The sequence below is a fragment of the Plasmodium gonderi genome, assembly GCF_002157705.1.
Source record: "Plasmodium gonderi DNA, contig: Chr14, whole genome shotgun sequence".
In the NCBI taxonomy this organism is placed as follows: domain Eukaryota; phylum Apicomplexa; class Aconoidasida; order Haemosporida; family Plasmodiidae; genus Plasmodium; species Plasmodium gonderi.
In genome coordinates, this window is record NW_021628939.1 from 2,222,852 (window position 1) to 2,244,311 (window position 21,460).

Here is a 21,460-nt window from a genome sequence, read left to right on the forward strand (position 1 = left end):
AAGAAGGCATTACATAACATATAGCTACTATAAAAAAAAAAAAAAAAATTGGAAAAGTTGAAAAAATTAAGAAAAGAAACCTATGTGAAAATGAAAAAACGAGTGGCATATAATAACTGTAATGTATAAAAAATGTTTTGAAGAAATCAAAAAAGTTTTCTTCGTTTTGAAACATTATATACATTGCCTCCTATCCACACACACGTACACACAGGGTGTTTTTAAGCTTGAGCTTCTCACATAGTAGTGTGTGTGTGTGTGTGTGATTGTGTGCGTGCATTTTCCCCTCCCCGCAGGTGCAAAAAATGAAAAAGAGAAAAATAAAGGAGAAACATATAAAGGCTTTATTCAGGGAAGTCGATAAGGAAACAATAGAGAAGTTACTCCAAAACTCCAAGCAATATCTTAGTTCATTCATAAATCATGATGTGTACATTTTGAATAAGAAATTTTACAAATTTAAAAGTCAAGATGAGTCTAGCTTACGTAAGACATTGCTGCTGTATTTATATAGGCATAACTTTTACGTGCCTAAGAAAATAAGGTAATGGGGAACAATGTAGAGAGAAACTGAGGCCCCTCCACACACTTATGCATTTTCCTTTTCACGTGTATGTATATATATATATATATATATATATATATATATATATATATATATGTGTGTAGGGAAGTAGATATTCTTTCAGGAATAGAGATCTGAGGACATAAGCGCCCGAGGAACTCTCCACATGCTGCTAATCCCAAGTTGCTTGCACATGGTTCATGCGAAAAAAACGAACTAGATAAAAAACTAACCATTTTGTACATGTCCCTTTCGCACTACAGGAGAATCATTTTCAAAAAATTTCTTCTTCAAAATGAAGTCAAAGATATCCATAATTTCAACTACAGCATATACCTTTTGTTGTCTTATTTAAAGAACCCGAACATCAATGAAGCAATGCAGGTAATTCGTCGATTGAAACATAGTGGTTCTCTTTTTTTTTTTTTTTCTTTTTAACTCATTTGTGAGTTTCATATTATTTTGTATCTTTTAAATTCCATATATCTTTATGTAAATCCTCATCTGCTTATGATGTCTACTTGTGATTTCTCCCCTCCAAATGAACAGAAAATTATCGACTTGGACGTATTCAGAACAAGAATTAATAAAGAAAATGAAAAGACGATTTACTTCTTTAACCTTTTTTTAAATTATGCTTGTAACCATTTTCAGTTTAAGTATAAACAGGGGCTAAACGAGGTTTTAGGTATTTTTCCATATATACAAAATGATACACACTAAATGATGCATATTTATTTTTACACTTGTTTGATTTGCTTTCTCTTCGGATAAGAAATTGCTCTACTGTGTACTACTGTTTACTACAGTTTCAAATATTTATGCATTTTCACCTTAATTGTTCATAATTTAAAAAAAAAAAAAAAAAAAAAAAAATCTAGCCAATAAATCATTTTTGGCTAGAAATTTTTTTTTTTTTTTTTTCTAGCCAAATGTGTCACTTTTTTTTTTTTTTTATTTTTTTTTTCTAGCCATTGTTTCATTTTTTTCTCCTCCCCTCACTCATCTGTAGCCCTCTTTTTTTATCTGAAGGGTAAATGCTTTAACATGGTTGATATCTATTTCTGCTTTCAGAACTTCGTCGAGAGGTAAGGAAGAAAAAAAAAACATCCGATGTGCTTCCTACCGTGATGAGCTGCACACATGTACCCCCTTGCACACATGTACCCCCTTGTACACATTTGGGGGCTTCCTTCGCTCAGATTTCTGAAGGAGTTTTATTATGATGACGAGTTTTTCTTTTTGCAAATATCGTTCTACTTGTTTAAATTTTTGATTAAGTATCATGACCCCTTGTTGTCCGAGGTTCTAGGTAAGTCGGAACGCCACTCGCCATGTTTTCGCAAAGCGGTGCAACGAGTGATACGAATGATTGAACGAGTGATACGAATGATTGAACGAGTGATACGAATGATTGAACGAGTGATACGAATGATTGAACGAGTGATACGAATGATTGAACGAGTGATACGAATGATTGAACGAGTGATACGAATGATTGAACGAGTGATACGAATGATTGAACGAGTGATACGAATGATTGAACGAGTGATACGAATGATTGAACGAGTGATACGAATACTTGAAGGAGCGATACGAATACTTGAAGGAGCGATACAAACGATGCAAACACAGATAGCCCCTTGGACTGTGTCCATTTCGACTTCCCCATCTATGCAGAGAAGAACAAGATGTCCCCAGAAATTTATGCAGCCTCGTGGTTTTTAACTCTCTTTGCTTCAAAGAGCAATTTGGAAATTTCGAACGCTATCTATTTGATCTTTGTATTAGAACGCAATCCGTTTTTCTATTTTTTCTTTTCTCTGGCACTTTTGATCCTCCACAGGTATGCAATGATTTCGGTACTCTTTGTAGTATGAGAACGTATGTGTAGATTGTTTCCACATTGTGCATGCGCAGGATTAGGAGAATTCTTTAGTTGTTTAGAATTTGGAAACACACACACACCACTCCTCCAGGGTTACTACCACTACTGTCTCATTTTCATTATCTCATATAATCATCCCTCATATAAACATCTCCCTTTGTTCTTTCACGTCCATCAATTCTTTGCAGAAACATATTTCTATGCATCGATAGTTCGAATTTACCTGAACTGTTAAGTAAAATAAACATTTTTAATAAAAAGTTTTTGAAAAAAGTAAAAAAAAAAAAAAAAAAAATAATAAAATAAAAGAAAAGAAGGAGTTACTTGTGTGAACATACAGTCATCTCATCACTACTGAAAATGTATGACATGTGTGTATTTATCTGAAAACATGTTCTTGTCTGTTCTTTTTTTTTTTTTTTTATCATCATGTGTGTAATACATCACTTTCACTTATTGACACCTGTTTCTTACCTTTTCATCCATTCTCCACTAAATTTTTCTCTTACACACTCATTTCTCGTTACTACATCTACACCCATAGGTATGGTCTTTAGGAAAGTTCCTCGAAACCAATACTCCTGTATCCTTTGTTTATAAATTATTTTTCATTAAAAATGTGTTAATATATTTGACGAATGAAAATTCCGTGGAGAACCATCATAAAAAGGATGTTTTGTTGAATTTTTTTAAATCCATTGATTATATGTCCATAAATCCGTATGAAATAATGAAGTAAGCAAAGTAGATGAGACAGCGAGATAAGCAGACGGGAAGAGAGTAACAGAGAGAGAGATGGAACGTGTGTGGGTGGGAGTAAAAATGATCTCCCTTTTTTTTTTGCCATATGGCTTTACAGTTTCTGTTTAGAACCATCTTCTCACCACTTTGCACGATTTTGCTTATGTATTTGAATTTATTTATATATAGCTTTTTTTTTTTTTTTTTTTTTTTTTTTTTTTTTTAATATTATTTATTTATTTTCAAAAGAGATATATCTCTAGGAAAGCACAATTACATATTTTTGGATATCCGATCCAAAAGGCATTTTAGAACGTTTCATTTAGAAAATTCAGTAAACATAGAATTGGTGGGTAACTTCGTGGACGTGTTGAGAGGTGAGCCCCAGTTGCAGGTTACATTGCTGTGTATACACCAACTTGTGTGTGTATCTTTTCTTCTCCCATGCTTGTTTTTCGGGATGTCTTTTCTGCCATTTATTTTGTGTCATTTATTTTGTGAGATTTATTTTGTGAGATTTATTTTGTGTCATTTATTTTGTGATACTTCTTTTGTGTCATTTATTTTGTGATACTTCTTTTGTGCAATGTATGTGGTATCTTAATTATGCTTATCTACACGTGACCCGTTTAGGAAACATGAGCCAAGCGGATGAGAAGAAGAAAGAGAAGACAAAGAAGACGATGAAGAAGAGAATGGAGAAAAGAATAGAGAAGCGAATGAAGAAGAGGAAGAAAATACGAGTCCAAAAAAGAACAGTCCACATTTTGAAACAATATGGGGATAGAGAAATTGCACAAAATGGCATGATTCTTTTTTCCCATTTGTTGGGAGAAAAATATAATTTCAAAATTAACCTAAGTTACGATGATAATATTTTGTTAAAAAAATCGATTTTTTTAAATTTGCAGAGAAATGAAAAACAAGTAAATTCTGTAGCATCAGAAATGAATGAACAACTCAGGGTCTGTGAAGAAAAATGGCAACAAATGGGAGGACGACGAGGAGGAGGCAAAAGCGAGAGGAACAACAAGAAGAAGACGAGGAAGAGGAAGAAGAAGAATAAGAAGAGAAGAGAAAACAATAACCAAAATGGTGATGAAAACAATAATCAAAATGGTGATGAAAACAATAACCAAAATGGTGATGCAAATTACAACGAAAACAACAAGGAGTGCAAAAAGGAAGAATTGTTTCAAAACCTTTGTAGGCTCAAAGGCGAAAGGAACAAAGCGATCGATTTGCACGCATTCCACTGCAACATCTACAAAAGGAGAAGCCACACACATGGATTAGGTAATAATTGCAAAATTAAACTTAGAACCCGTGAACGGGTAAAGCAAAAGTATGTAGAAGAGAGGAAAATAAAATGTCTTAAAAAATACAATTCAGATGATGATGTTTTGTCAAAACCGTTTAGCTTGACTTACTATCAGGTTAAGAACAATTTTCTTTCGAAAGTGGAGTTTGATGTTGCGAAAAAAAGGTTAAGTAGAGTGGAGTCACGAATGGGTAGTGCAAAGTTAGACAAATGCATGGAGGGAGAAAATCATAATTCTCAACTTGGCCTAAATGATTCCCAAGTTGGCTTAAAAGATCCCCAAGTTGGCCTAAATGGTTCCGAAGTTGGCTTAAAAGATCCCCAAGTTGGCCTAAATGGTTCCGAAGTTGGCTTAAAAGATCCCCAAGTTGGCCTAAATGATTCCCAAGTTGGCTTAAAGGATCCCCAAGTTGGTCTAAATGGTTCCGAAGTTGGCTTAAAAGATCCCCAAGTTGGCCTAAATGGTTCCGAAGTTGGCTTAAAAGATCCCCAAGTTGGCCTAAATGATTCCCAAGTTGGCTTAAAGGATCCCCAAGTTGGTCTAAATGATTCCCAAATTGGCTTGAATAACCCACATGGTAACAACTGTTCGGGTATTTCCCCGCCTCCTCCTGCTCCAAAAAAGGACGAACTCTCCATTATGAACACAAAAGAATCTGTGGATTCTCCAAATGAGAACCACAGGAGATGCAAAAACAAGTCTAGTTATGATGATAAATTAGAACATGCTTTAAATATAAGTTCTTTCAATTTGTATATTTTAATAAAAGAAAAGGTGCTGTGTAATGAAAACAGCTTAACCTTCTTATTTGAAAATGTGATAACCCCTGAGAAGAGAATTGTCATTATGTATGATGATGATTTTAACAATGCTAAGAATGTACGAGGATTTTATTATGAACTGTTGTTTAATTTGAAATTCAGAAATGTGTCTATTATTGAAGGTGGTATAAATTCATATCACAATTTGATGAAGTCTAATGTTGTGGATGTCAACAAGAATATGCATTTGTCTACACATCTTACTTTAGTCACAACTTCTACCGAATCGAATGTGGGAAAAAAACGAGACCATGGTGATATTTCTTATTTACGCACACAACATTGCCATCTTAACAAAAACAAAAGGGTATTAAAATATTTCTACCACCCTAATGATAAGGAGTGCTACCTTTGCAATTATAAACATTTTAAAAAATCCCAAAAAAAAATTTTAGATGAATTTTTTTTTGAAATTTATAATAATTATAAAATTTTTGATGATTTTCTTGCTTTTCTAACCAATCAAAGGGACAATGTTTATTTTTTCTCCTTTTTTAATCTCATTACTCAGAAGATAAATATGGATAAAAGAAGAAATGAAAATAGAAAAGATAATAATGTGGGATCGTCCTTTACCTTTTCTGGTTTATTAAATTATATTAAGAGGAAGAAAGGTGGTGATAATAATGAAACGAACACTTCCAATCATTCATCATCTCAGTTTACAAATAGTCCAAGGGATAATAACTTCTTCCATTCTGAACGTGCATTAGATGCACACGTGAATACATTTGTATCTGAAAAAAAATTCAGTGATTCCACAAATGGAGGGGAAGGGGGCGATATACACATCTGTAACAATGCCAAAGTGAAGAAGGACTATTTTAGCATAAATTATTTTATCGATTATTATAACAGGAAGAAGAGTGAATTGTTGAATGCAGCGCTGCCAGAGGTAGGTGGAGCCAAATATGCTGGGGTGGGTGCCACTGAGAGAAATACTGCTGCAGCAAATATATTAGCATCATTAGACACTAGTCTAGTTAAGAATCCGTGTGATGAGGGGAAAAGAAATGAACTTGATCAGGAGCAGGAAATTTACAACACTGCTTTTAGCAATAACCATGAAGAGGAAATCAGATCGAACATCTGGAATGGTGAACAGTGCATGGAAGAAGGAGAAGAAGAACCATTCCGAGAAGTACCATCTGAAGAGCAGTTTGATTTTCAAAATGGTTTTCAAAATGGTTTTCAAAATGGTTTTCAAAATGATCTTCAAAAGAAAAAAATGTCGTTTAACATCGATAGCTCCTCAGAGAGGATGGGGCCACGTTATTCATCCAGTTCAGATGTTTACAATTTGTACTCCTACGTCGATGTAGTTTGTTATAGGAGTTTGTTGTTGAAGGGAGGTCAGCACCCATCTGGAGAGAACTCTTCGAATGGTGAGATGATGAATAGATCAAACCAGAAAGGACCCATTCGAAAAATATACAATTGTTTCATAAATTACATATTCCAACCATTGATCCCGCATAACATTAGATCTAACAATATCGTTAGTAACCTAGTGCACTATGTTAAATATTTCAAGAGCATGAAACGAGAGAATAATCCTATCAATGATCCAAATCTTTATCTGAATTGTAACACATTAGACTCCAACCTATTTTTCAACTTGTCATGTTTTCCCTTTAGTAACATTGGCAATATTCATTCATTACATAATATGAATACAAAGAATAGTGGAAGCAAAAGTTTTGAAAAGAGAAAAGTAGATGACCTCTGTCATCTTGCTGCTACTGAAGAATTCACTTCCGGAGCGAATACCTGCATGGGTATAGCCCGGGATCCGATGGGAGCGGTTGAAAAGTTGGAGAATGTTGAAAAATTCGCTCAAGACGAACGAAAGAACAGCACCGATTGGCGTGACGAACTAGTAAGCGATTCCATTTTGAACAACACGTGCATAAAAAATAAACCTGAATTAGGTCTATGTAAGCTCATGATATATGACCATTTGCTTATATTGTATGGTACTCCATATTTATATGAAGTAAATGTATTACTTAGGGAAGGAGACAAAAGGGATGGAAGAAATGGTGTCTCAAACGAGAGTACTGGAGAAGATCCAAGTGAAAGTTTAAGTGGATGGTGCATAGACAAACAAAGGGAAACACACGTCTCCTCTTTGGATGACGTGGGGACAAGGAACTTTTTAAAAGAAAAAGAAGAATACATGAAGAAGGAAAATGGAGAAAAAGATTGGGATTACATATGTTTACACAAATACTGTGAGCAAAGAGAAACACTAGAAAAGGTACTAATCCATAAGTATAAAGATTTAAAAAAGAAAGATGTTCTCTTTACTATTGACAGTTACAAAATGAAGGGTGTTGATATAAACTGGGCTGATTTAGCAACTCATATATTTCATAGTATTACAAAGGAACATATTTCAGACACGTATAATTACTACAAATCTTATTTTACCATGTCTAGAAACAACATGTCTGATGCAGATGAGTGCAAGTGCACCTCTGCTAGTAGTTCTCAATCGAGGGGGAACTCTTCCTGCTCGTCTTGTGTATCAAGTGAACATGATTTTTCCTTTTCAGATTATCATAGTTTATATGCAAAGAATGTGAAAGGGATGAAGCACGACATGAGAAGGCGATCTGACGTGGGAAATCGGCCCGATGTGGGAAATCAGCTCGATGTGAGGTATCAACCCAGTGTGGGAAATCAGGCCGATGTGAGATATCAACCCAGTGTGGGATATCAGGCCGATGTGAGATATCAACCCAGTGTGGGATATCAGACAGATGTGAGGTATCAACCCAGTGTGAACATAGGGATTCCCCTCCCTAGAATTGCTCCTCCCCACAGATTGCAATACAGAAAGATGAAAATAGATGTGATTAACGTTTATGCAGTGTTTGACATTCACGCTATTTACAGAATAAGCACCAAGAGTAGTTACGAGAAGACACTTTACTTTTATTTTTTCACCAACAAAGTATGCCTTGCCTCATGATGTTGTACGCAACATATGAACATGTAGAACTAGAGTGTGTCTTCTTCTATAGAATAATTCTCTCTCAGGATGTACACGTGTCTAATTGCTGTCACTTTTTTTTTTTTTTTTTTTTTTTTTTTTTAGAATACTCCCCTAATGGTCTTAAACTTCGAAAGCGATGAGGAGGCGCAGTCTTGTATTCACTCCATTAGAGAAATATACTCTCGCTTTGTAAACGATGCAGGAAATAAGGAATAACAAAAAAAAAAAAAAAAAAAAAAAAAGGGGCGCGAAAAAAAAAAAAAAAAAAAAAAAGTTTATAAATTCATTTTATGCTACCAGTCCTGTTATGGAAAAAATGCACATGGATGAATTTCCAAACAGGTGTTTTTTTTTTTTTTTTTTTTTTTTTTTTTTTTTTCCCCCTTTTTTTTTTTTTTTTTTTTTTTTTTTTCCCCCCTTTTTTTTTTTTTTTTTTTTTTTTTTTTTTTTTTTTTTTTTTTTTTTTTTTTTTTTTTTTTTTTTTTTTTTTTTTTTTTTTTTTTTTTTTTTTCGCGCCCCTTTTTTTTTTTTTTTTTTTTTGTTTTTTACACAATCTACTTTCCAGGAACCCAATTTTGTGTGCATAAAAATGCGTGGCAAATAATTAAACTTAGCACTTCTTGCATACCCTTTTTCTTAAACAAATTTTAAATGAATATTACATCATGTCGATGGTGTGTGAAAAGTTGCTAGAGTGGAGAATTATTCAGTTGTTGTGCCACGCACATGCAACATGCACCTTTTCTGACAAAACAACTTTCGTGTGAAAAAAAAAGGAAACAAAATGGAAAAAAAAAAAAAAAAAAAAAAAAAAAAAAAAAAAAAAAAAAAAAAAAAAAAAAAAAAAAAAAAAAAGAAAAAAAACACAATTTCGTTTTAGGGGAAATATGAAATGAAAATCCTGCGAACAGAAATCACATCTGAATGAGCACCTTTTTGTTTTCTTTTCTACTCTACGTACATTTTTTTCTACTATATTTGCACCTTTTTCAGTCATATGTGATACATTTTTTTTTTTTTTTTTTTTTTTTTTTTTTGTGCCCAAGAGTCATCATTTTTACCTGGCTCTTCACTGTAAAGTGGAAAAAAGAAACCAAAAAAAAAAAAAAAAAAAAAAAAAAAAAAAAAACTACTCCTCGTGCAATCATATGCAGTCTTGTGCATATAAGACACTCCCACAAATTTTGTCAATCCCAAATGTGTCATATAAGAAAAGTCAATAGGAGAGAGGAAAGGGGTGGGGGCGAAGGTTCCTAGAATTTCAGTGAGAGAAGGGAACCTACAACAATTACCACATTCGTTCATCGTTTCATGTGTGTTTTTTTTCTCAACATTACTTGCCAACAGGTATTTCACATCATGACAGTATCTATTGTCGGCATTATAGTGACAGTTCCTTCCTTGATTTGAAGAATCGTTTGGAGTAAAACTTAGCTAAACATCTGGTGTGCCAAAATGGCTGAGTGGGACCACCTTGTTATGCGCACACTGGCAATTTTTTCCATATCCAAAATATCCAGAATTTTCTGCATGACCATGTTCATAATTTTTCAGGTCCTCCCTATGGTCATACTGTTCTTTGAGTTCTGCTCCCTCGGAAGGGGATCCTTCTCTTCTGAGGGCTTTCCCCCTTTGGGGTTGATGAAAATTGGGAAGATTTTTTCCAAATTCATCGGTCTTATAGGAACTATGGATGTCGCAACGTTTCGATTGGTTGTTTGCGTCAACTTGGTTCAAAGGATGCTCTAGGTGTTCCTCACTTCTACCCCTTGAGTAATTTGCATGAACACAGTATGTGTCTGAATCTCCATTTTGGCTAGCTACGAAATGACGAGGCGCATCAGTAGAACCATGTACTTCCTCAGCAGAACCATGTTCTTCTACAGCAGAATCATGTACTTCCTCAGCAGAATCATGTACTTCCTCAGCAGAACCATATACTTCCTCAGCAGAATCATGCACTTGTACAGCAGAACCATGTACTTCCTCAGCACATGGAAAAAGACCATAAGCGTGATCATCACCAGAAGGATAGTTGTAGGTAAGAATTTGTTTCATCCCATTTGAATGGATCCATGGAAAATTTGTGCGCTTAACTCCTTTTACTTCCTCTGGTTGGACATCCCCATAAGGTCTAAGCAAAGAGAAAGAATCTTGATAAGCTGTACAACTTTTTTTTTTAAAAGTAGGATCTTTGTCTGCATTTGGTAGAGGTGTCAATGTTCTGTCTAAATGATCCCTTGCTTGCTTTGGTATATTTAATTTCTCTTTTTCAAAAGGGCCATCTGGGTTTGCATAAGGAGGATTTCTATTTTGAACATTTGGATTTTTGTCGCTCCTTTCAGCTGATTCATTGACAGTTAAAAATCTATCATTTTCTAAATTAGATTTATTATGTAGTGCTGATTTATGGAAATTTTTTTTCCATGTACTATATGTTTTTTCTAAGTCATATTCATCTATGTTAATATTAACAGTAGCACTTCCACTTTTTCTTCCTACGCATATGCTCATTTTGCCTTGTAGGTCAGGTACTAATTTTGTTTCAAAGTATTTGCTTTGATTATCATAAGTAGAATATGATGTTAGTGGCCTTTTTGCAGGTATCATTTCTACTGTTTTGTAATCCACATGACATAATATATCTTTCATTTGAGAACTGTCACTTTTTATATTTGCTATTTTTTTTCGTGAGTTCATATTTAATTCTGTTATTCTATTACATACAACTCCTGCATTTTTTATTTTATTCATATAAATTCCACAATTCTGAGCTACCAATTTTTTCCCCTTTTTCCATTCTCCCTGGGTACCTATCCAACTTGGGTCCCCTTGCATTTTCAAGTTTTTTGTCTCAAGTTAGGTCTTCCGTTACACGTGGGGTGGTAGTAGTTGGAAGTGGGTGCTGCAATGACAGTAGTGGTGGTGGAAAGTGTGACTAGAGAAGAGGTTGAGCTAGGACATGTGTGGAAGGAGCCCAACTTAGAAAGATGTACCAGAAGGGGAACAAATAACAAAAGAGAAAAAAATTTAAGTGCAGTGTGGTCACAAGGTACGGTGGCCTCTAGAGGGACGAGGCAAAGCAGCAAAACAGCAAAACAGAAGAATGAGAAACAAAACGCACACACAAAAAAGGCACAAAAATAAAAAACATACAGAAAATAAAAAACATGCACACAAAACCAGCGCAAAATTAAAAGTGGAAATTATTCTACAACAGGTGGAAATGGCATTTTTCTGATTAGACGTGTTGGCTCTTTTTTCATTTTTTTTTTTTTTTTTTTTTTTTTATTTTCCGGGAATAAGTATAACACAACATTATACATAACAGGAATGATCACTCCAGAACTTTTCAAGAATTCTCACTTTACACATAGGTGCACATGTGTATATGTGTGTGGTGTACAAGAGTACCAAGGAACATGCGTGTGCATAGTTTGATGTTTTTTTTTTTTTTTTTTTTTTTTTTTTTTTTTTTTTTTTTTGCAAAATTTTACATGCAATTGTTAATATCTTAGCACGAGTCGCATTATCCCTCACATTTAACACTTGATGCTTATGTTGGAACTGCTTGACAGTGTGACATGTATACCAAGTTTCCATTGCGCATCGTTCGGAATTTTTTTACTTTCTTTTTTTTGACCAATTTTAAGGTTAAATAAGCTATAGGTGAAAAGTTACTTGGTTTCGAAATTCTACAAAAATGTGATGAGGGAATGAACACTTATTTTCTTCCCCTTCTTTGCATGTGCCTTTATGAAAAAAGAAAAATGAAAACTAAAAAAAAAGAAAAAAATGGAATTTCTTTTTTTTTTACGTCATATTATGCTGTTATTTTCTTTTTCCTTCCCCTTGCACAAGTTCATCTGTTCATTCGTTGCTGAAAAGGAGTGTCTACTAGTAGCGCTTTTTTGCCACATGGGTCATGCAAAACCCGAAGGGTTGAAAGTTAATTCCAAGTTAATGGATATTTAGATGACGAGCATGCAAATGGCAGGTGTACAAGTTGGGGACATCCTGTGAACAAAAGTCCAATGTGCACGTGCTCATGCACATGTACATGTGTGTGTGAGTTTTCCATGATCCCTGACACACACACACAGAAAAACCTGATGATTGTGTTCATAACTTCTCTCTTTTTTTCAAATCGAATATAAAGACAAAAAGTTTTTCGCACAGAAAAAAGTACAATGATCACAACCTAAGTTGGCATAATGTACAAAAATAAAATGATGTGTATTTGGCCAAATGGTCTGCATATGGATATGGATCTCGATCTGGGTCTGTGTTTTTTTTTTTTTTTTTTTTTTTTTTTTTTTTTTATTCGCTTACACAGGTTTATTTCTATGATTTATCTTTTTGTGCTTTATTAACCAAGGGCATGATAATTAGAATATTCAAGGAGAAAAATAGTAAGCAGCTATTCGTACATATTTTTGTCATTCCATAACTTATAACTTTGTGGGGCTTGGAAAATCTATTCAAAAAAAAAAAAAAAAAAAAAAAGGTGTTCAAGGGGTAGGGAGAGGTTGTACAACTAGTTCACCACACGCACAAGTTAAACATAAATGTGGATATATACACGTACATACATTTATATGTCTTCCTGATTGTACACCTCTATTTACACATTGTATGTTAAACCCCATACGAACTGTCTTAGAAAAGAGAAGAAAAGGAAGTACTATCCGGATTCTAAAGGAACTACCTCTGTAATTGATGTATCCCCGCTCATAATGATAACACTTTTCTAGAGTTTGGTGGAACCATTCCTTTTGTGGAAACAATAAAATCTACATAGATTCTTTTTTTATGACAACAAGGGGAAAGTCGAGTGTAGATGTAGATGTGAATCTGTATATGTGTGATCCATGCTCGCATTCATCTGGATGTTAGTATAGCACTTATCACTCCACAATTTCTGGAGTCTGGGTTAAACAAATGTCGCTTCCTTTTTTCTTTTTGCAACTGCACACTCAGCATGATCATTTTTTTTTTTTTTTTTTTTTTTTTTTTTTATTATTTCGTTCTCGTGTTCCAAGATCTGAGATGTAACTCGCCTGGGCTTCTTTCCCAAAAATCCCCTCATCACCAAGTGCCCTCAATTATGCATGCGATGGTGTACACATCATAAACATGAGAACGAGCATAATTATGATAAGAAAAAGAGGAAGAAGTAATTACCTACCCACTTTTACAAACTATACTAAGACGAACTTACATAAAATTTGGGGATCTCCGTACAAGCAAAAAAAAAAAAAAAAAAAAAAAAAAAAAAAAGTTCATGTAGATAAATCTTAACCCCTTTCCAAAAGCATCCATATACATAAAAAGGGTGAGGAAAAAAAAAAAAAAAAAAAAAAAAATTTAGCTACTTTTCTAAACATACCCAAATAAAAAAAAAAAAAAAAAGGGAAAAAGAAGTAAACACAAAGTTTATTACATAAGTATGTACATACAAAAAGGTAGTGTTGCCTATACATTCACAAAATTTTTACACGTTTTATATTAGTTTAAAAGCACACATCTATGCGAACGAACAGTTTTACCCAAGAAACTAGCACTTTTCCCCCTCTACCTAACTCTCTCTAAAACATTTTACTTCTGAAACAGCAAAATATAAGTGGAACCAAAAATCATCGAATATCATTTGTTTTCAAACATCACACATGCAAAATTTGGTGTTGTATATGAAGACAAAAAGGATGAAGCCACACCTAAATGCATCAGCTCAATTTGCTTAGTTCCACTTCGTCCACTTAGTCCACTTCTCCCTCTGTAGAAATTTTCAGCCAAAATGAAGTTCAGCAAAAAGTTACACGAGAAAGCACATCCCAAATATAAAAAATATTACATAGCTTATAAGGAGTTAAAAAAAGCCATTCGACTCATTACTGGTGAGTATATATAAATTATAACACATTTTTTTTTTTTTTTTTTTTGCTGTTGTAACTTCTTCATCTTTTGATGAATCCGTTAACTTTTCAAATCATGTTGCATGAATGGCAGTCCAATTACCCAGCACACCAGCCAAAAAAAAAAAAATAATAAAATAATAAAAAATAATAAAAAAAAATAATATAATAAAATAAAGGGGAAGGAAAAAAAAAAAAAAAAAAAAAAAAAACGGTGGACAAACGAAACGTGCACCTACAGTAGTTGCTCTAAATCAGTATCGTGAAAAAAATAACCCATTAAACAAGACGTACCATAACTGCAAACGTATCATAAGTGCACGCACCGCTTAACTGCAAACATAACAATGTTTTTCTTTCGACAGGGAAGGACACATCTACATTTACAATTAAGGAGGTTACATCTAATTTTGGAAGCATACGGGCTCTAAGCGGGGAAGAATACAAATCAGCAGAATCAAGATTTCAAGATATCCTGAATGCTGAATTAGACAAAATTAACAAATTCACACGAAATACAATTAAGGAATGGTATGACGAAGCGGAATTTTGTCTGAACAAGTTGAGAAAAGAAGATTCATTAATTGATTTACATGAAATAACGAAAAAACTGAACGAATTGGGAAATACTTTAAAATTTTTGGAAAGTTATAGGATAGTGAATTTTATTGGATTTAGGAAAATAACGAAAAAATTTGATAAGCATAATGACAAAGGTGTCAGTTCATCATTCTATATAAATGTTATAATCAAAAGTTTTTTTATGAACTTTGATGTAAACTTTTTGATTTATATATTATCAGTATGCTATAAATATTCCCGTACTATCAGGGGAAAGACAGCATCTACTAAGGATGAGCAGCAGCTACCTGTGTCAGAACTCCCCCCACAAGAATCCCTAAAACTGATAGATGTAGAAACGGACGAACACGACAAATCTAGTTTATCTAACAATTTGAAGAGAAAAAAATATATATCCAGAAACATAGAAGCGCAAGAATGCTCATCCGATTCAGGGGATGAAAAAAAAGAGAGTAATATAAGGGTGCAACGAAATAACGGTTCTGCCAAAATGGGTAATCACAATGAAAGTGGAAAAAAAGCCAATAGGAATGTTACGCACGTCAAATATATTGTAAAATCGGAAGAATTAATAATTGTTAAAGTTGAGATATGCAAATATTTTACCTTTCAGTATTTCCCACTGATGGAGGAAAATGAATTTATGCCTCCTTTTGAAAAACTTATTGAAATGATTTCCACATCTAAGACCCAGAATCACCTTACATCTATCTACTTTGATGATTCTACATTTAGTACTTATCACAATTGTGTAAATCGAAATACACAAAATAGACATAAGCCATGTATTAGATTACGTTCCTATAACTACTTTGATGCACAAAAGGATATTACCAAAATTGTGATTCAAAATTTTAATTTATATGAACCAAGTTATGATATGAATGAAAAATATATTTTCCCAACGGATATTTCAAATGAAAACCTCAAAATAAATTGTGTAAACGATTTGTACACAATGAAATTGAAAGGGACGACCTCCCTACTCGCGCATGTTCAAACTGGTTCAGACGATCCAAATGATATACCTAATTCAGTTGAAAAAAAAACAGTTACTGAGGATTACAAACTGGCTCCGTATACTCATCGTTCTGCACCCAATCTGGAGGAACCAATCATACATCATGTTGATATTCCCCATGACAAATTCCCACTACTGTCGAATCTGCAGCAACCACGGAAACTGCAACACGTGGAGAAATGCATCTACGAAATAAAAAAGAACAACTTAAGCAGCTGCCTCAAGAGCAAGTTGAATAGATTCCATTTTGGTAATGATACTGTTAATGGTTACATAGATGAGAACATCTCTTACTGGAAACATACAGATATAAGATCGATTCACGGGTCTGAAGAAGTAGATTCTGAAGAGGAAGAAAATAGTCAATTGGGCAAATTTCATGAGGAAGAGTCATATGACGAAGTTACAAAAAGTAGCAATCATCTTCTACACAAAAGTGGTACAAATGAGGGGGAAAGTGTAAAAAGACACCGAATTCGAAAGGGAAGCAAAGAGTACGCATACTTCGACTATGCAGTGATTGATATTAGCATACAAGAAGGCACGAACAGAGAATTTTTATCACATTTGAATAATCTCGAGGTGTTGAGAGAAATTTGGGGATTCTCTTCCTATATGCAAGGAATATCTATGATATACCCCAAGTGCATATCAACGTCTCCACACTGGAGAATATTCACTGGTTCGAAGTATGCCGAATTGGGTGATTCAGTGGAGGCAGATGGGGCAGACGGGGCAGATGTGGCAAACGAAGAAGGGAAACGCAAAGAGCGTAAGGTGGACACAAGAAATGGAACCCTCGAAGGGAATCAGAATGATGAAACGAATTCTTCCGAAGATGATAACGACACAGATGCGAGTTCAATCGAAAATGTAATGATCTACGCTGATTGTATGAACGGGAAGAATTGTAAAACAAAAAAGGATGATTACAGAAAGGGAATCACTTACACGGGTGCATCAGCCAGAATAGCCCATGAAAGTGAAGTAATGTATAGAAGTGAAATAGAAAGAACTAAACCATCACATGTTCCACATATAAATCTTAGTATTGGCAGTGCTAACAGTGGTGTCAACTTTAATCATCGTAGGAATTATATGTACGATAGCTTAAACGCAGACACAAATAGCCAAGTGAGGAAATCATGCGTAGCAAAAGGGGGAAGAAGTAGATGTAGAAGCAGAGTTAGAAGCAGAGATAGAAGCAGATCTGGAAGCAGAGTTAGAAGCAGATCTGGAAGCAGAGGTAGAAGCAGATCTGGAAGCAGAGTTAGAAGCAGATCTGGAAGCAGAGGTAGAAGCAGATCTGGAAGCAGAGGTAGAAGCAGAAGAGGAGAGGTATCTATACAAAGACAGGCGCTCACAGAAGATAACAACCTGTTTGAACCGTTGCTAGACGAAGTAGAAGATACAAATTGGGAAAGTAAAAAATCATCACCATCGTCATGTAAAATTTTGTCATTTTTTAAAAGTTTATTTTTTAGGAAAAATAAAATTGTTGAAAGTAAAAGACCAAAGACTTCAGTAGTCCGAGTTGAACCAAAAACCTTTTTCGCAAATGAGAGAACCTTACTTCAATGGCTTAACACAAGTGTGCTCCTGTCAACCATATCCATAACCCTTTTGAATTTTTCCAATTCTTATGGGTTCGCTTCTGGAATTATTATGGCACCTGTGGCAATCTTTTTCATTCTTTATTCCTTTCACATTTATTTGAAAAGGGCAGAGGCACTAATCAACAAAGAACCAATTAACTACACAGATAAAGTAGGCCCAGGGGTTTTGGTTATCACCTTGACATTTGCTTTATCAACGGTTGTAATTCTGAACATTTACAGCCGATTGAAGGGCGAAGTATAACATGGGAGTAGTGTCACTATACTCCCATGTCACGATAGTGGTAACTGTTTCCTAATGATTTGTTTTGGAAGAACCTTTCCTTCCCATTTCTTTGATCAACTTTTATGAATTATGTATCATAGTTAGAGTATTCATCTTTTTTGCGTATAGACATACATTCGAATGCGTATAACAGAGAGGGGAAAAAAAAATGTGCAGATAATAAAAACCGGAGAAGAGCAAACAGAACAAATTAATCAGAGAAATTGAATCAGGGAAAATTAATCTGAACACATTGTGTGAATAAAGACAGATATGAGAAACACACATTTTACTTGGCTTGTCGAGAGATGCATAGAAGGATTTAAGTGCCGAAACAGAACTAGGCCAGAGGAAAACGAAGCACAATGAGGGGGGGGGGGGGAGGGATGTTAGGGCTACATTTTTGTGTGTTGCACAACTTTGAGGAAATTCGACAAATGGCAAGAATTATTTATTATGAGAGTATTAAATGTTTACTTGAAAAAGAGGAAGGTTGAAGTGGTTAAGTCGTTAAGTGGTTATGAAGTTATTAAGACGTGGTGGTATAAAATGACTAAGATATGAATAAAAATCGCAGTGTTGACTTTTTTCACATATGATATGCATACATGATGCATGTTGATCCCCCCACTTCTGTCAGAGTATTTCCCCCTTTTTTTTTTTTTTTATTTTTGAGAGAAGTGATGACCAGCGCGCCTGGGCAAAGGGGGAGAAAGTCCATGTATATGAATATCTGCACGAACATCTGCACGAACATCTGCACGAACATCTGCACGAACATCTGCACGAACATCTGCAAGAACATCTGCACGAACATCTGCACGAACATCTGCACGAACATCTGCACGAACATCTGCAAGAACATCTGCACGAACATCTGCAAGAACATCTGCACGAACATCTGCACAAACATCTTCACAAACATCTTCACAAACATGTATATACGCGTGAGCAATAGGCATCCCCCTCCCCCTGTTCTGGGTATACGTACAAGCCAACACTAGACTAATATTACAGATTTTTTTTTTTTTGCTTTTTTTTTCTCGCTGTCAATGGTAGGACAAAGCCAGTAATTTTCAGGTGCTATGTTATCACTTCGGTGTACATCACTAAACAAAGCATGTGCTTTGGACTGTTTATCATCCTGGGGTGATCCGTCTTTTGGCACAATACCCTAAGATGAAAAGAGAAAAAAAAAAAAAAAAAAAAAAAAAAAAAAAAAATTCTTTGAGAAAGCAATGGCGGAAGTCACTAATTTAGAAACCCCACTTTCGGATATTTCCATTTTTTTATTCCACCCAAAAAATCACGCACATGGAAAGTGTGCACTTGGAATTTTTTCTCCAAATCTATGAGCTCTCCACTGGAAAGTGGTAATATTATGCACGTGGTTTTTAGGAGGAGGGTTAATGTGATATCTCTATTTTTTTTTTTTTTTTTTTTTTTTGCCTTTTTTCGTTGTTTTTCCCCTCTTTTTTTTTTTTTTTTTTTTTTTTTTTTTTTTTTTTTTTTTTTTTTTTTTTTTTTTTTTTTTTTTTTTTTTTTTTTTTTTTTTTTTTTTTTTTTTTCTCCTTTCTCATTTTGTTGTATTCACCATTTTCGTATGAACAAAGGAGTCTCGTCCTTTTTTTTTCCTCTCATCCTGTTTTTTATACGTAGCATATGCATCAAACTCGGAGAAATTCTGAACAATAATGTTAGAACATCCCGGTTTTCTTTCAACCATAATTTCTGTTCTTCCACTTGACTTATCAGTTACAGCATATTTTGTTGAAAAATATTTATCTATTTCGCTATCATATACATGTCTAGCTAGACATCGTTTTGGTGTTAATACATAACCTTTGTCTGAAAGGAAATGCTTCGGATTATTTAACTCTCCTTCTTTTACATTGTGCTGTATAGTATCTTTTATACTTTCCCCTCCGTGATTGTTCAAATCATTTTTAATTCTTCTATTTCGTACATTTATGCTATTTTTAATTTCTGACTGTAAACCTGCATAGTTCATATTTTTGGGCACATATTTATTGTCATTTTGAATATGCCAATTAGGGTCTTTTTCATTTTTTAATTCCTCAGTACAAGAGTTATGTAAAATTTCATAAATGTTGTTCCCATAAGAAAAGTTTGATCCATTATATACATGTTTTCTTCGAATATCAAGATTTCGAAGGCATGCAAGACGTTCAGAACTTAACCCAGCATATGTAGAAAATTCCATTTATTTTGAAAAGGTTATGGTGTTATAAAAAAAAAAAAAAAAAAAAAGAAAAAAAAAAAAAAAAAAACGGGGTAGCACAATGGAAGTCTTCACGACAAATGGGGAGAAAATTATGTGGTTACTCGATGGTTATTACGTAACGAGTGCATGAACAAACAAAAGTACAACGAGAAATGTCACTCACAATTGTAATGTGAATTGGAATGAACAAAAGAGAACGAATGGAGAACATTCAAATTAATAATAAAACGGAAAAACATAAAAGGATAAATAGTGAAATAATTACACACTTGTATACACAATGAATTAAGTGTAAGAAGTGAGATTTATGCTGTTGTTACCCGTTTTAAAAAAAAAAAAAAAAGGCATATATGCGCACACACACATATATATACTCGTTTTTAAGTAAGAAATATATCTTATATCATAAGTGCAAATACGTACTCAGACATGTATACAAATACACACTCAGACATGTATACAAATACACACTCAGACATGTATACAAATACATACCCAAACAGATATAAAAATTCTTACACAAATTGAAAAGAAAGAGTGTTCAATACATACTGTGCGTACCTCTTTAAAAAAAAACATATAATTAAATTTTTCAAAACAAGTGAATTTTTTTAAAGGTTTTAAAAAAAAAAAAAAAAAAAGTTGAATAAAACAAGTTTAACAATACATCACAATACAAATAATGTCCTGATCTTGTTAAGAATTTTTTCACATTTTTACATTTTTTTTTTTTTTTTTTTTCAAAGAATTAAAAATTCGGCTAGTAAATTACTAGCAATGACGTTGTTTTTTTTTTTTTTTTTTTTTTTGTATGTGCCCTTTTTTGGGGGGTGTCTTAGCATTTCTACTTATGAGCATGAAAATGTTCTGCACTTGGGGTCTTACTATAGGTGCTAGTATACACACACATGTGTGTACATATTTTTTTTATTATATATTGCAAATTGGTGCAATTTTCTTTTTTTTTTTTTCCTTAACCTGCAAGGTAAAATGTATGTATATTTCTGAATGTTCAGAAAATTCTTACACGCAAATGTGGCTACAGTTAAATGCTCACTTTTTTAGGAAAAGCCAATTTGCAGTCTTCACATTAGGTGTGTACAATTACCTGCAAAAAAAAAAAAAAATTCTGGGTGTAAATGAAAAAGGTTTGTTTTTCCACAGGGACCTTTTTCCCTATTTGGTTTAACTTTGTGTAACTTTTTTTCAATTGGGTTCACTCGTCTCCTTCCACTTTCTTTGCATTTCCCAACGAAGAAACAAAATGTCTTCTCTTCGACCCGTTATAAATGGAAAAATAAGTAGAATAAAATAAAACAGAGTAAAATGGAAAAAAATAAAATGGGAATAAAAGGGAACAAAATAAAATAGAGTAAAATAGAGCGGAACAAAATGAAATAATGGCGACCAAAAATTCCAGTAGTACATGTAAATTCCTTACGCAGCAAAAAAAAAAAAAAAAAAAAAAAAAAGTCAAA

At 33.8% G+C, this 21,460-nt stretch overlaps 4 protein-coding genes across 4 annotated transcripts; 2 read left to right on the forward strand and 2 right to left on the reverse strand.

The window, feature by feature from the left end:
• Positions 1-305: 305 nt before the first annotated feature.
• Positions 306-8,554, forward strand: PGO_144740 (hypothetical protein, conserved; the record flags this gene model as incomplete). The annotated part of the gene is made up of 11 exons (XM_028690464.1): positions 306-544; positions 829-949; positions 1,115-1,253; positions 1,578-1,653; positions 1,768-1,877; positions 2,246-2,411; positions 2,642-2,726; positions 2,998-3,188; positions 3,444-3,571; positions 3,843-8,296; positions 8,441-8,554. 11 exons carry the CDS (start codon positions 306-308, stop codon positions 8,552-8,554), a joined length of 5,823 nt encoding a protein of 1,940 aa, XP_028546265.1.
• Positions 8,555-9,772: 1,218 nt separating this feature from the next.
• PGO_144750 (thioredoxin-like associated protein 1) lies at positions 9,773-11,176 on the reverse strand (the record flags this gene model as incomplete). Its single annotated transcript, XM_028690465.1, has 1 exon — positions 9,773-11,176. The coding sequence occupies one exon, from the start codon at positions 11,174-11,176 to the stop codon at positions 9,773-9,775; it is 1,404 nt and encodes a 467-aa protein (XP_028546266.1).
• A 2,959-nt stretch (positions 11,177-14,135) lies between these two features.
• Positions 14,136-17,716, forward strand: PGO_144760 (hypothetical protein, conserved; the record flags this gene model as incomplete). The annotated part of the gene is made up of 2 exons (XM_028690466.1): positions 14,136-14,235; positions 14,619-17,716. The coding sequence occupies 2 exons, from the start codon at positions 14,136-14,138 to the stop codon at positions 17,714-17,716; spliced, it is 3,198 nt and encodes a 1,065-aa protein (XP_028546267.1).
• A 1,021-nt stretch (positions 17,717-18,737) lies between these two features.
• Positions 18,738-19,961, reverse strand: PGO_144770 (hypothetical protein, conserved; the record flags this gene model as incomplete). Its single annotated transcript, XM_028690467.1, has 2 exons — positions 18,738-18,911; positions 19,332-19,961. 2 exons carry the CDS (start codon positions 19,959-19,961, stop codon positions 18,738-18,740), a joined length of 804 nt encoding a protein of 267 aa, XP_028546268.1.
• Positions 19,962-21,460: the final 1,499 nt, after the last annotated feature.